The sequence below is a fragment of the Gasterosteus aculeatus genome, chromosome 9 (assembly GCF_964276395.1).
Source record: "Gasterosteus aculeatus chromosome 9, fGasAcu3.hap1.1, whole genome shotgun sequence".
NCBI lineage: Eukaryota > Metazoa > Chordata > Actinopteri > Perciformes > Gasterosteidae > Gasterosteus > Gasterosteus aculeatus.
The window spans coordinates 4,336,614-4,351,501 of NC_135696.1; the positions used below are offsets into that span (position 1 = coordinate 4,336,614).

A 14,888-nucleotide genomic window follows, 5' to 3' on the forward strand; every position below is an offset into this window, starting at 1 on the left:
GATGATATTCCTATTTGTTTGTATAACAGAGAGCATGTGTTTTTCTTCTGTCCTATCTACAGTAAGATACAAGACAATAAACGCATAAGGCTCGGAGATGCATAGTAATCTAGAATGTGAACTGACCTGAATGATGTTGCAGGGTAATTGTCAGCCCTATTTTTAATGTTTTTTCATTGATCCCTTTTTTAAAATGGTGCCTTCATCAACCGTGCCAATAATCCATCAAATCATCACTTTAATATTACCACTGAGTAATCCATCCACCAATCGATCTATCTATTCATATATTCCTCTACCGAACCATCTATCCCTGTATACCTCTAGTCTATCTCTCCAACTCTCAATCAATCTATCCATCCCTCCATCCTTCACTATGTATCTATGTTAGGAGAATTCATACTCAACTCAAATCATAAAACGGGACATTTTTTAAATAATACTTGCAAGCAGGAGAAAGACTTGACACACATATATATCTATTTTGCCCTTCAAAGCTCTTCCTCCATTTTAATTTGATATTTAAATCTTTGGGCGCTAAAAAACAACCAAACACAGATCAATAATTGTCTACCATTGTGCATCAGACAGATGTTAGTGAGAGATGTATGGGGGCCTGAAACGATGTTTGTTTTGGCATTAACACTCATTAATGATCATTAGAGTGTGGCATTTTGAGTGAATAGAGTGAGTGTTACAGAGACCGTTGATTTAACTTACCTTGAATTAAGGGCCTGATGCCTTCCAAAGCATGCTGTGAGAGTGGGTAATGTCTTATGAATGGCAACCCTCTGGCTTAACCTTTGTGTGTATCGGATGTGGTGATTATTTTATTTTTGCTACATCTTTCTTATGTCTTGACCATAAATCCTGTGGTACTTTTCTTTATACATTCTCCTGTTCTGAGAGTAGGGGGGATCAGTGCATGTTGTCTTTTGCTCGCTAAAACCTTATCTGATAAACCTTTGTCACATGCTCTTAATCACTTCTTAATATCCTGTTTTACTCTCGATATGTGAATGTGTTTATTTTCAGCCACGCTTGGGTTTGCATGGCTGCTTTTACCCAGGGACTTGGAGCCATTATCCTTTTGTTGTTGCTGTTCATCTTACATGATATTGAAATAAAGTGCGAGTTGAGGTTTGACTACTTTACCCGCTTGTGCTTGTATCTTGTTATTTTTCCCTTCTTGCCGCTGCGCTTCCTCTTGTTTTAAAACTCTGCCTGTGCTGACATGTGTGTGTGCGTGTGTGAATCCCTGTAGCATTTGTATTTATCCTGCTTCTAACTCTGTTTTTTGCTTTGTAGTATCATATCTTAGCTTCCACTTCATCATAGTGTGCTTCCTTCGACTTATTTTCTGTTAGTTTGCTGTCTTGCTGTTAGTAAGCCATATTGCTGTCCCGAACTGGGCCTCTTGGTGAGACATATCAGCACTAGACAAACAGAAACATGGCTCTTAGTTTATATTCATTTTAATGACATTAGTATATATATATATAAACCAATATATTTTATATATGTGAAAAGGTCAAAAACACTCGCATGAGAGGAGTCTTGCACTTAGTTCTGACTCAATCAGTAGGCAGAAATAAAGGATCTGGTCTGAAGTTGAAGTCTATTCTTAAAGCCAATAACATAACCTGAGCCATCATTTGGAAAATTACTGATTTTAAATCAACAATTTGTAATGTTCTTCTATATTCTCATTTAGAGTGGCTGACCGGGCTTTTACACTACATGTCATCATTCACCCATTCACATGATGATGACAGGAGCTACCAAGCACAGTGCCACCTGCCCATCAGTAACTAACATTCACACCAGAGCAATTATGGGTTAAGTGTCTAAGTGCCAAAGGACACACCAGAGCCAGGGATCAATGGGCCGATGCTCTGATTGAGCCACTGTTGGTTGTGTTTGAGTGGTTTCTAATATATGTATTGCATGTACCAATGTGTCTTGGTCAGCTAGATATTTCAAGTAGGAGTTGAAGAACTTTCTGGCTCTTCTTGTCACAGCCCTACATTTTCAAAGGAATATAAAAAATAGTGCGACATCATTTCCCCACAACTTACCTTCAACAGTATAAAACTTCTGTGAAGGAAAACGGGACTACGGAAGCCTAGGAGGCGCACAACAGACGAAACGCAATTTCTCATTTGATTTCCTTTGCAACTCCCCGACGGTAGATTCGCTGCATAGACATCCTTTCTCAATACCTAAGACGGCGAGAATGGACTTGCGTTCCCAAGAGAACAGACACGGGAGAACGCTCATTTCCGCAAGTGAAACAGCAGCTGACTTGATTACGTCAGCTGGTCTTGCTAATACATTTTAATACAGTTCTTGACTGTTACGTATTTTACTATCAAGCTTGTTTCGTTTTCATTTAAAATAAAAAATGGGATGTATATAATGGAGCGCCACAGTAAATATATAGAGTATATAAAATAATTAGGCAAAAGATATTGCAATGGATCAGGTCAGAGTTGTTATACAGTCGAACAGTTTTCTAGAAGTTGAAGAGAAAGCAGCTGAAGTTTGTGGTGCTGCTAAACTGGATTACACTGACAGGTGTATATTTAATATTTATTCATATTGGATGGAACTCATAAAACACATAAAACGTTACTGAGGTGAACATTTAATTCAGGGCTGTTGTTTATAATGGTATTATAAAGTAAGGGGAGGTTGGATACAGTAACAACAATTAAACAGTTAATATCTTACTGGATAGTTACACATTCCACACACATACCTACCGTTTGTCTTCTTGTTAATTAAACATCAAGAGGCCGATAATCAGTGTGATTGTCATTATACAGTTAAATGTATAGACATCACTATAAATTAAATTGAAAATGTACCTGAACCTCATCTGTGTCTCTACATCAATAGTGATTGACCTCATTGTATTTTATGCATATAATATAGTGATCAATGAGGCTATATACTGTAAGATACGTGACATCATTAGTTATTAACATCGTAGTATTTAACATCTATGTAATGTAATGTAATCTATGATACAGTGATCGATCAACGTTCCCCACAGATCTTGGAAAATTACTAATCAGCTTATGATCTGCATCTGATACCTATTTTTTGTTATTTTTGTCACGTGTTGATCCATGTATTGCTTAAAAAGGCTACTGTTTAAACACTTTAAGCACTTTTTTGTTCGATGGACCGGGGGAGGCTTTGAATAATGAAAAATATTTCTCCCTAACTAATGTTGTGTAATTTTTTGCTGAACACATATCATTAAGTGCTCTTAAGAATACAATTATTAACAATATAGGTTAGGTTTCAGTTAAGAATTGGTTGAATATCATCATAATCAAAATGTCAATCAACATACCATCTAATCTTATCTTAAACATAGGTCTATTAATTAAGCTATATTAGGGTACATAGACATAGTTTTCTTGTTCAATGTTCCGCTCAAGTCTAGAAGGCTCTACAAGTCATGATGAACATGAATCAGAATAAGTTCAGGTATTGCACATCTTTAGCATACCACCTAAAATCCACTAGAATGCAGGAAATAATAATACTTAAACCAAAATTTTCTGGGGTGGACCTTTAGCTACGTCTTTGCTTCTCTTCTGCCGCTAAGACTTTGGGCCCCACAAACCACCAGATTGCAGGGCACAACATGGGTACAACCCCAAAGTAATTCCAATTCCCTGACATTTGAGCCACCTACGGTGGCAGCCATGGCTTCGCGTGTGGCAACATTTTGGTCACCTCCCCGACAAAATCACACTCCAATGTTTTTTTGAGAAGTTGGCAGCTTTGTATTGACCACTGGCAAATCCGTTACAAAACTATATATAGGAAGTGCATGTAATATAATAATATCTAAAATGGCCAGAAATCTGATTTGATGATGTGATTCAGTCAGATCGTCCTCTGTGGAAATATTAAGATCAGGAATCGGATGGAGTGAATAAATCTGCTAAACTGTCACACTGTCACTACGCTGGCCCACGCGCAGGCTAAGCAAAGAGCGGAGGGTTGTGTGTAGGCTGTCACTTCATGAACAGAAATAGAGTTTCTCGACCACACGTGGTTGCGCATGTGAGATAGCCGTGTCGGTTGAACATCACAAAAATAACAAAGCCGTTGAGCCAATCACATTCTCCTCTACCTCAGAGCCCCGCCCACCCCACTAGTCCCCTTTTCGGCCCAGCTCACGCCCAGCTGCTGCAGTCTGTTATTTGAGGAGTAAGCGCGTGCGATATAGTCTCGGGAATATGCCAGAAGTTCCGTCGGCAGCACCGGAGATGTCCCGGAAAAGAAGCGCCGATCCCGGTCCGTTACCAGAGCAGGTCCCGGAGAGGAAAAAGGCCTGCTGGGGCATTATGACGAGCCAAGGTTGGTACAACACTGTGATGTGGTTCAAAGCACAACATGTTTTTGCTGCTGGTGGAACGAGCTCTCTGATGACATCAGGATTGCAGAGAGCCTTCACATCTTCCACCGCAAACTAAAGACACACCTCTTCACACTCTACCTCCACTAAAAGACTAACAAATTGTAGCTCTTAAGAGCCATTACAAGTATAATTTATCTATAGCCAGTTGTACATCGGCTTATTTAATTAACTTTCTTGCCTTCTCAGTCTGTATCCTTATGGTTGAACTGCACTTATTATAAGTAGATTTTGATAAAAGTGTCAGCTAAATTACATGTAATGTAGGGCAACGGTTGATATTTGCCTTAGAGGGTAGTTAAGTAATTCTTGTAAAAATACAAAATGAGCTAAGAATTTAAAGTTGCTTCATAGATTACTTATACAGGTCATAGGTGTTGTGGGCTGTTTGGCATTCAATATAGGTGCCTCTACTCAGGGGCAGACTGGGACTTGTCGAGTGTTTTGCGCTCAGTGAGGGAGGGACAAGCAGTTCCACCCTAAAGGATTTACGTCGGCTCGCGTTCCAAAACGGCTTTGTCTGCGAGCAATTCAGGTTTTGAGTGTCAAACTCAATCACAGAGTGTCCTAATGATTATGATAGACCCACGGGCCAGATATAGGTATACTTCTACTAAAAACTAAAACAAAGTTAGACTGACGGAGATTAGATGAGTAAAGAAGATGGAAACCATGAGTGTGAATACACATCAGGAGGATTAGTATAAATGTTGATCAGTGATTATTGACTTTAGGTATTAGAGTGAATTTAACGTGTTCTGTAAAGATCTATAGTCGGGTTTGGCAATGTTAGAGGGGGGGATGCTACGTGATGGAGGTGGGCTTTCCCGGTATCCCCTATGGCCAGTCTGTCCCTGCCTCTACTTATGCCGCAGATACAGTGCATCCGGAAACTATTCACAGCGCTTCACTTTTTCCACATTTTGTTATGTTACAGCCTTATTCCAAAATGGATTAAATTCATTATTTTCCTCAACATTCTACACACAACAACCCATAATGACAAAGTGAAAACTGTTTTTTGCAAATTTTTGCAAATCTGTTAAAAATAAAGAACGAAAACATAACATGTACATAAGTATTCACAGCCTTTGCCATGACACTCAAAATTTAGCTCAGGTGTATCCTGTTTCCACTAATCATCCTTGAGATGTTTCTACACCTTGATTGGTGTACTAAATTCAATTGATTCGACATGATTGAGAAAGGCACACACCTGTCAATATAAGGTATCACAGTTGACAGTGCATATCAGAGCATAAACCAAGCCATGAAGTCCAAGGAATTAGCTGTAGACCTCCGAGACAGAATTGTATAGAGGCACAGATCTGGCGAAGGGTACAGAAAGATTTCTGCAGCATTGAAAGTCCCAATGAGCACAGTGGCCTCCATCATCCGGAAGTGGAAGAAGTTTGGAACCACCAGGACTCTTCCTAGAGTTGGCCGCCCAGCCAGACTGAGCGATCAGGGGAGAAGGGCCTTAGTCAGGGAGGTGACCAGGAATGGTAAATGGACTGTACTTGTATAGCGCTTTTCTAGTCTTCCGACCACTCAAAGCACTTTAACACTACATGACATCATTCACCCATTCACACCCATTCATACACTGATGACAGGAGAACCATAGACAGTGACACCTGCACATCAGTAACTACCATTCACACACTGTAGTCGCAGTTACAGGAGCAATGTTGGGTTATGTGTCTTGCCCAAGGACACATCGACATGCGGCTTAGCAGAGCCTGGGATCGAACCGAATCACCCTCTGATTGGAGGACGACCGTGCTCCCCACTCACCCACAGTCACCAGGAACCCGATGGTCACTCTGACAGAGCTCCAGCGGTTGTTCTATGAAGAGGGGAGAACCTTCCAGAAGGACAACCCATCTCTGCAGCACTCCACAAATCAGGCGTGTTTGGTAGAGTGGCCAGACGGAAGCCACTCCTCCGTAAAAAGCACATGACAGCCCGCCTGGGGTTTGCAAAAAAGCACCCGGAGGACTCTCAGACCATGAGAAACAAAATTCTCTGGTCTGATGAAACAAAGATTGAACTCTTTGGCCTGAATGCCAAGCATCGTGTCTGGAGGAAACCAGGCACTGCTCATCACCTGCAATACCATCCCGACAGTGAAGCATGGTGGTGGCAGCATCATGCTGTGGGCATGTTCTTCAGCGGGAGGAACTGGGAGACTAGTCAGGACTGAGAGAAAGATGAATGCAGCAATGTACAGAGACATCCTTGATGAAAACATGCTCCAAGCACTCTGGACCGCAGACTGGGGCGACGGTTCATCTTCCAACAGGACAACGACCCGAAGCACACAGCAACAACAAAGGAGTGGCTTCGGGACAACTCTGTGAATGTCCTTGAGTGGCCCAGCCAGAGCCCTGACTTGAACCCGATTGAACATCTCTGGAGAGATCTGAAAATGGCTGTGCACCGACGCTCCCCATCCAACCTGATGGAGGTTCTGCAAAGAAGAATGGGAGAAACTGAAATGGGTGTGCCACGCTTGTGGAATCATACCCAACCTGCAGCTCCGAAAAGGGAACCGACCACCGCAACCTGCCGCTCCGAAAAGGGAACCTGCCACCGACCAATGCAACCTGCCGCTCCGAAAAGGGAACCTGCCACCGACCACTGCAACCTGCCACTCCGAAAAGGGAACCTGCCACCGACCACTGCAACCTGCCACTCCGAAAAGGGAACCTGCCACCGACCACTGCAACCTGCCGCTCCGAAAAGGGAACCTGCCACCGACCACTGCAACCTTCCGTTCCGAAAAGGGAACCTGCCACCGACCACCGCAACCTGCCGTCCGGACAAAGGATCCTTCCACCGCCCACCGGAAGAACCTACCACCGCAACCTTCCGTTCCGAAAAGGAAACCTGCCACCGACCAATGCAACCTGCTGTTCTGAAAAGGAAACCTGTCACCGACCACTTTTCTCACCCGGCCCTACTGACTACATGTGCGCCCACCTCGTCTAGGCTTCACGATATGAGCAGAATATTACTCCCGTAGTTTGTGCCGAGGTTGTCGATCAGTGCCATGTAAGTTAGAAGTCTCTCTTCTGTCCCCTTTTAGGTAAATAGCTTTTGGCGTCTACCGGGAAGTTATGTGCTCAATGGTGGATTTGCTGCTTAACCAGATATTACATCCCGATGCATGTATCACAACCACATTATGGCAGAGTAAAAAAAACAGGAGCTGTGCAGATGAATTCCTCCATGTGTCAAACAGAAGGTGATGAGTGGCAAACCGGACACTTTAGGACTGATAGTGTCAGGAATGATTTTAATAATCTCAAAGTTTGAGATTATTAAAATCATGGTGCTTTAAAAAATAAATGCAATTGATATTCAATGGTACATTGGACAATGACTATTTTTTATAAGACCAACGGAAACCGTGTTAGTTAAATGGTATTGTAACGCACCACAAGAGACCAGAGTACCACAAGACCAGCGCACCACAAGACACCTCAAGCGCAGAGCGCAGTTTTATTAGCGGGGTACAGACAAGGATCAGGCGTGGTAGGGTCCGGTGAACAGGCAGGGGTCGAAAGCCGGGAGCGCGGAGGTAGGCAGAGGTACCGTCGAGGGTCAGGCAGGCGTGAACGAGGTCTGGGACAAAGGAGAGGTCAATAACAGGTAGGCAGAAACAGGATATCAAGAGAACGCTCAGAATGTGATGGCAACATGGACAAGACTTCGCACCGGCTTCTGAGACTTCGGCAGCTTAAATTCCCAACCTCTCCTGATGAGAGACGAGCCACAGGTGTGTTGGTGGGAGTGGCCGTGCCCGCTCAGTGGGCTGATCCTGAGTGGCACAAACCATTGTCACGTGCCACAGAGGGGTGACTGAGATCCCGAGCTTCGGACCTTAGTACTCCGGAGACGGGGAACGTCTGTTTGTGACAGGTATATTTTGCCATACTTGTAACACAACTGTTTGTGTGTGTGTGTGTGTGTGTGTGTGTGTGTGTGTGTGTGTCTAGGGTCGTGGGCAGATCGGTCCCCTCTCCATGAAGCAGCTTCTCAGGGTCGACTGCTTGCCCTGCGCACTCTGCTGGCCCAGGTAGGCTCTTTACACGCACACACTCACAGACGCAGGGTATTTGGCAGATTGGTCCAAATTCGTCTAGTAAATTATGTGTGTGTAGTAAAGAAAAAATACTTCAGTGTGTGTGTGTGTGTGTGTGTGTGTGTGTGTGTGTGTGTGTGTGTGTGTAAAATATGGCACACAAAAAAAGATCACTAACAAGGTATCAGCCCAATAAAAGTGATAGCCCAGTATGTGGACAGTAAGCATGGAAAGTTTGAGAGTTGATAGAGTGAAGAACAACTACTTTACAAAATGCTTTTGTGCATGCGTCTCGGCAGAGGAATGCCAGGACTGAACATCTGTATAAATATCTGGATTTTTGCATAAATTCTGTTCGTCATTTAAAAGCGTCAAGGAGCTCTGTGAGTCATGCAAAATGCCTGTGACTCATTGCAGTGCATAAACAGTGGATTAAAATTCATATCTCCAGCAAAGGTACGATGCATTTATGATTCATACACTTTGATGGCTTGGTGTTTTTTTTCTTTTTTTTTCTTACTTCGGCAAGGTTTGTCGTGAGAGAATGTTACATATATCACTGGATTGCCTCATCTTCCGTGTTAGCTTTTCAATTGTTGTTCTATTGTTGTAACCTTTGCATGGCCGTCTGTGAATTATCTGAAGGAAATACAGAAGACATTTTCTAACTCTGTCATATGGGGTCAGATCAGTCTCAATAATTGCAAAAGCAAAGTCTTAATGTTGTGTGCTTGGAATTTTTAGGGATATCACGCCAACATTGTCACCATCGATCATGTGACCCCTCTCCATGAGGCCTGCCTGTTAGGACATGTGGCCTGTGTCAGAGCATTATTAAATGCTGGAGCTAATGTAGGTGTTCATCTTATCACCACTGTTATCACATGTTCACCATATGGCCACCCTAAAACATTTTCACTGTCATTAGACCGCAGGGGATTTCCAGTTATACACCAATGTGCGTGTAGTGACTGTCTATTTCTGACCTACATATGTGTGAGTACAGGTGAATTCTGCCACCATCGATGGTGTCACTCCTCTGTACAACTGTTGTGCCTCTGGGAGTGTCGGTTGTTTGGAACTGCTGCTGCAGAATGGAGCGCACACACACACACCCCACACACACTTCCCCTCGGCTCTGCACGAAGCCTGCAAGAGAGGTAAATACACAGAGAAGGGACTGTGTATTCATAATATAAGGTCATAGTTTGATAAGTCTGTGTCAAGGCATATATGTGATGCTAGATATCTACTTAGATTTGGGATATTGCATGCATGTCTCTTAATGGTTTTAAAGGCTGCTTTAAAGATTTGTCCAGCTGTTCTCTAGTCATTATTTGCACCTCACTAGTGATGATAAAACATCAAATCTTATTGTGTGAATATTTTTTAGTGAGCCCTGTGATATTGTTTGGGTTGGTTTAGACCTAAATGTTTTGATATTAGATTTTCTCAAATTCTCCAGCTCTTACCCCATCACCAGGTGTAGGTGTAATTTCCTCACTCATGCATGGTTGCATTTTTGAGACTCGTATAGAAGCGTAGACCTTTTAGCTGTTAACATGTAACAAAAATCAAGCAGTCAATATCAGATTCTTTCAAAAACCATGATGTAAGTTTTAGCAATTGGGTAGACTTACTCTTGAGCCATGGATACTGCTCAGTAAGTGGTCACATCAGAAGCAACAGTCTGTGAATATTTAATGACTGCTTGTGTGCTTCCAGGTAACAGCCAGTGTGTGGAGTCCCTGCTGTCTCATGGAGCAGATCCAGACCATGAAGTGTCCCACCTGGGTACTCCTCTCTACATGAGCTGTCTACACCAACATACGGCATGCTCAAAGATCCTGCTGCACAGAGGTGTGTCACATTTACTCCATTTCTGCTATTTTGGTCTTTTCAGTCGACCAAAATGAAAAGCTTTAGCAAAATGACAAGTCATGCTAAGTGAGTGCTGCAAGATTGGCGCCACACTAACTGACTAATACATCTTGCAGGCTCTTGCCTTTTATGAAAGGTCTTAAATCCAGAGAAATACACTGAAACACGAATGCTGGAACGCAAACCACACGAAGCTAAGAGAGCACAGTAACGGAAATAACTGAGGAGTGAAGGTGATGAGGGACCGGAAAAACTATTTAGTCAAGTGAGACTAATTGGTGAGGTGAAGTACAGTCACACAGGTGGGAAACACAAAAGGGCAGTAAGTAATGAGTACATTAAAATACTAGCAGGATGAATATATTAAAATAAGTGAAAAGTGTAACCCATGAAAACCGAAACTGATAAGGACGCTTGGATGTAACACCCGTCCTTTGGTTTCTAAACTTTGTTCATTTATTTGTCAAGAAATGTTTATTTGTCACCCCTTGGCATGGGTTACGGCCTTGGAGTGGGCTTTTTTTCCTACTGGGGATGTCTCAGTTAAAGGGTTTGGTCAAGCTTGAAGAGGTAAAATGATGCAGTGTCAAACAACCAGGATTTTCTTGGGAGCTTTTTTTGGGGTTCGGACCTCTGGGTTGGGCTCCATGACTCAAGACAGTTTCTCTGTGAAAAAGTGATGTTAGTTTATATTCTTCTGAACTCTAATTGATTCTAATTTGTTGCACTGCATATTCTCAAATTATCTTCTCTTCCATCCACAGTCAGAGTAAATGTGTTATTAAAATCTCCTCTTGTCTTTGTCTTTAGGAGCCGATGTTAATGTAGGCAAAGGAAGTGAAAGTCCTCTACATGCCACTGCCAGACTAGACATTGCAGAACAGGTGTTGGTGTTACTAGACTACGGAGCTAATGTCAACATCAGAGACGATAACGATCAGCGGCCCGTTGAGCTGGCGCCTGCTGGTGGAAAAACACAACAGCTGCTACAGACATTTGAAGGTGTTGCAATATCTTCTTGCAGTGATTCTCAACATTGACTCACGTAATCACTCCGAATTCAAGTGAGAATATCCCCCTGTCTCTTCCTAGGTGGTCCGAGGAGTCTGTGCCAGTTGTGTCGACTCCAAATCAGGATCCTGATTGGTCGATCCAGACTGAAACTGCTCCCACTCCTTCCTCTCCCTACCCTGCTCACCGACTACCTGGCGCATGTATAGGAGGATGCACACGTACAGCAGGACAGGGGAACTACAATTCAAGTGACATTTCTTTAACATAGGCCAAGCCCTAACCAATTCATGTCACAACACATCACATGTTTTAAACTGTATAGTTGTTTGTGCTACTGCAATGTCACACACCAAAATACACTAAAGATTTACTCTACTGCAAGTTGACTGAAAATAGTGCAATGCCTCATTTTAGTCCAAATGGAGCTTTTCTCTTTACCCTCTTCCACCGTCCACCCCACTGTCTTTCGAATTCCATGCTGTAACAGTTACTCACCCGGTACAATTAAATATCGTTGCCAGGCTCCTTGGGTCATTTCTTGGAAGAACTGGACATTCTTCTGTCCAATTTCCCTGAAAATGGCCCTCCGCTATCCTCCTGGGTGACTTCAACATCCAGACAGAAGTCACCTGACCTCTTACACCTACTTTCTTCTTTCGCTCTGTCACTCAGTCACTCTCCTCCTACTCACAAAGCCGGCAATCACCTTGACTACATCTTCACTAGAAACTGCTCTACCACTAACCTCTCTGTAACTCCACTTCATGTGCCTGACCACTTCTTCATCTCTTACACTCTCCCACTCTCTATAACTAACGACCTCATCAACTGACTCTGTACCTGTTCGTCGCAACATTCGCTGCCTCTCTCCCTCCTCTCTGGCATCCTCTCCGCTCTCCCTTCAACTGACTCCTTCTCACTCTTGCATCCGAACGCTGTCTCAACCGGTCCCATGAGAGCCACCATGCGAGCATCGGAAAGGAGATGGCGTAAATATAAACAACCTGATGACCTGCTTATGTTTCAATCTCTTCTATCTCTGCTGCCGAAAGCTCTTTCTACCAATGTAGAATTGAATCTTCATTTTCTAACCGCATAAACTCTTTTCTATCTTCTCCAACCTCCTCGAACCCCCTAGTCCTCCTCCACCCTTCTTCCAGGAGGCATTGTCAACTACTTTACCAAAACAATAGCTGAAATAAGCTCCAATTTTTCAAACCCACCTCCTACTACTCGTGTCCCACCGACTTCATCTCTATCGCCCTCACTTTCCTCCTTCACTCCCCTGTCTCCTAAGAAAATTCTTACCCTAGTAACCTCTGCCCGTCCGACCACCTGCCCTCTTGACCCCATTCCATCACATCTTCTACAATCTATCGCTCCTGACCTTCTTCCATTCCTCAACTGTCTCATCAACAATGCTCTGTTATCTGGTTGTTTTCCCAATTCTCTGAAGGAGGCAAGAGTTAACCCCCTCCTGAAGAAACCCACCCTTAACCCATCTGAATAAAACAACTACAGACCAGTCTCTCTTGAACGTGCAATCTTTAACCAGCTCTCCTCCTATCTCCACCGTAACAACTTCCTTGACCCCTACCAGTCAGGCTTCAATCAGGAAACATTTATTGCCAAAATATGTCAAACATACAAGTAATTTGGCGGTTGGTGCGTGACAGTAGACATTGTAACAATAGACAACAAGACAGCAGTGCACAAGAAATGAAATGCTAATGCAATGGGTTAGTAGAATAAGGCAATGGGTTAGTATAAAATAAGAATAAAGTTAAAGTTTAATATTTTTTAACTTTTAAATATTTTTGAGTGCACTATCGAACAAGTGACGAGTGACCATTCCACAGAGACTGCTCTCCTTGTTGTCTCAGAGCAACGCCACACTGCTAGAGCCGCCTCTCTCTCCTCTGTCCTCATCCTTCTGGACCTCTCTGCTGCATTTGACACAGTCAACCACCAGATCCTTATTTCCTCCCTTCAGGAACTTTGTGTCTCAGGCTCTGCTCTCTCCCTTCTCTCGTCCTACCTCAACGGCCGCACTTACCGGGTAACCCGTCGAGGATCTGTGTCGGAACCTTGTCCTCTTACTGCTGGGGTTCCTCAGGGTTGCGTCCTGGGTCCTCTTCTCGCTCTACACCAACTCTCTCGGCGCTGTCATTCGCTCGCATGGCTTCTCCTACCACAGCTATGCCGATGACACCAGACTAATTCTCTCCTTCCCTCACTCGGACACGCAGGTGGCGGCACGGATCTCTGCCTGTCTAACTGACATCTCTCAGTGGATGTCCGCCCACCATCTGAAAATCAACCCCGACAAGACTGAACTACTTCTCTTTGACTGCTAGAAACCTTGGCGTGACACTCGACAGTCAACTCTCCCTGACTCCCAACATCACTGCGACAACACCTGTAGATACACGCTCTACAACATCAGGAGAATACGTCCCCTTCTCACTCAGAAGGCAGCGCAGGTACTGATTCAGGTTCTTGTCATCTCCCACCTGGACTACTGCAACTCCCTCCTGGCAGGTTTCCCCGCCATGCGACCTCTGCAGCTCATCCAGAATGCAGCAGCTCGACTGGTCTTTAACCTTCCGAAATTCTCCCACTCTACTCCGCTCTCTTCACTGGCTACTGGTGGCTGCCCGCATCCAGTTCTAAACGTTGGTACTCACATTCACCATGCTGTGAATGGATCAGGTCCAGCTTACATCCAGGACATGGTCAAACCCTACATCACGACCCGCACTCTCCGCTCTGCATCTGCAAAACTCGTCCCTCCCTCACTGAGAGCAAAACACTCAACGAGATCACGACTCTTTGTTGTCCTGCTCCGAAATGGTGGAACGAGCTCTCTGATGACACCGGGACCACAAAGAGCCTTCACACCTTCCGCCACAAACTAAAGACACACCTCTTCAGACTCTACCTCGACTAAAAGACTAACAAATTCTAGCACTTAAATTGTACTTATAATGACACTTATCTATAGCAAATTGTAAATTGGCTTATTTGAGTTTGCACTTTCATGTTTCATAAGTTTGTATCCCTATGGTTGAATGCACTTAGTGTATGTCGCTTTGCATAAAAGCGTCAGCTAAATGACATGTAATGTATTTGTGACAGTTGGTGACCCAAACTCTGAAATTATTTTGTCCAGCTCAATGTCATTTTCTAAATATTGGAATGTATTTCCCCACACCTCAAGGTGTCTGCATGATTATGTTAACATGAATATTTGTCTATGACACAACCCCGTAAACCTGTCCAGCAGTGTCACTGCACTGAACATGTTTGTAAAAGTATTTCAGATAAATTTCTAACATACTAGTCTTGTAAGGTTCATTATCAAGCCTCATGTTTTATCATGAATAATTATTTGTGGTTGACTGCGGACTCAAACACAAAATTAGCAACAAGCCTAACTCTTAGTCCAGTTTTATAACCAGC

General features: G+C 43.5%; 1 protein-coding gene across 1 annotated transcript; it reads left to right on the plus strand.

The window, feature by feature from the left end:
* The first annotated feature begins 4,080 nt into the window (after positions 1-4,080).
* On the plus strand, positions 4,081-14,768 carry asb5b (ankyrin repeat and SOCS box containing 5b). Its single transcript, XM_040187357.2, has 7 exons — positions 4,081-4,383; positions 8,446-8,525; positions 9,276-9,383; positions 9,538-9,691; positions 10,257-10,391; positions 11,223-11,414; positions 11,505-14,768. The coding sequence occupies exons 1-7, from the start codon at positions 4,263-4,265 to the stop codon at positions 11,630-11,632; spliced, it is 918 nt and encodes a 305-aa protein (XP_040043291.1). The 5' UTR covers positions 4,081-4,262; the 3' UTR covers positions 11,633-14,768.
* Positions 14,769-14,888: the final 120 nt, after the last annotated feature.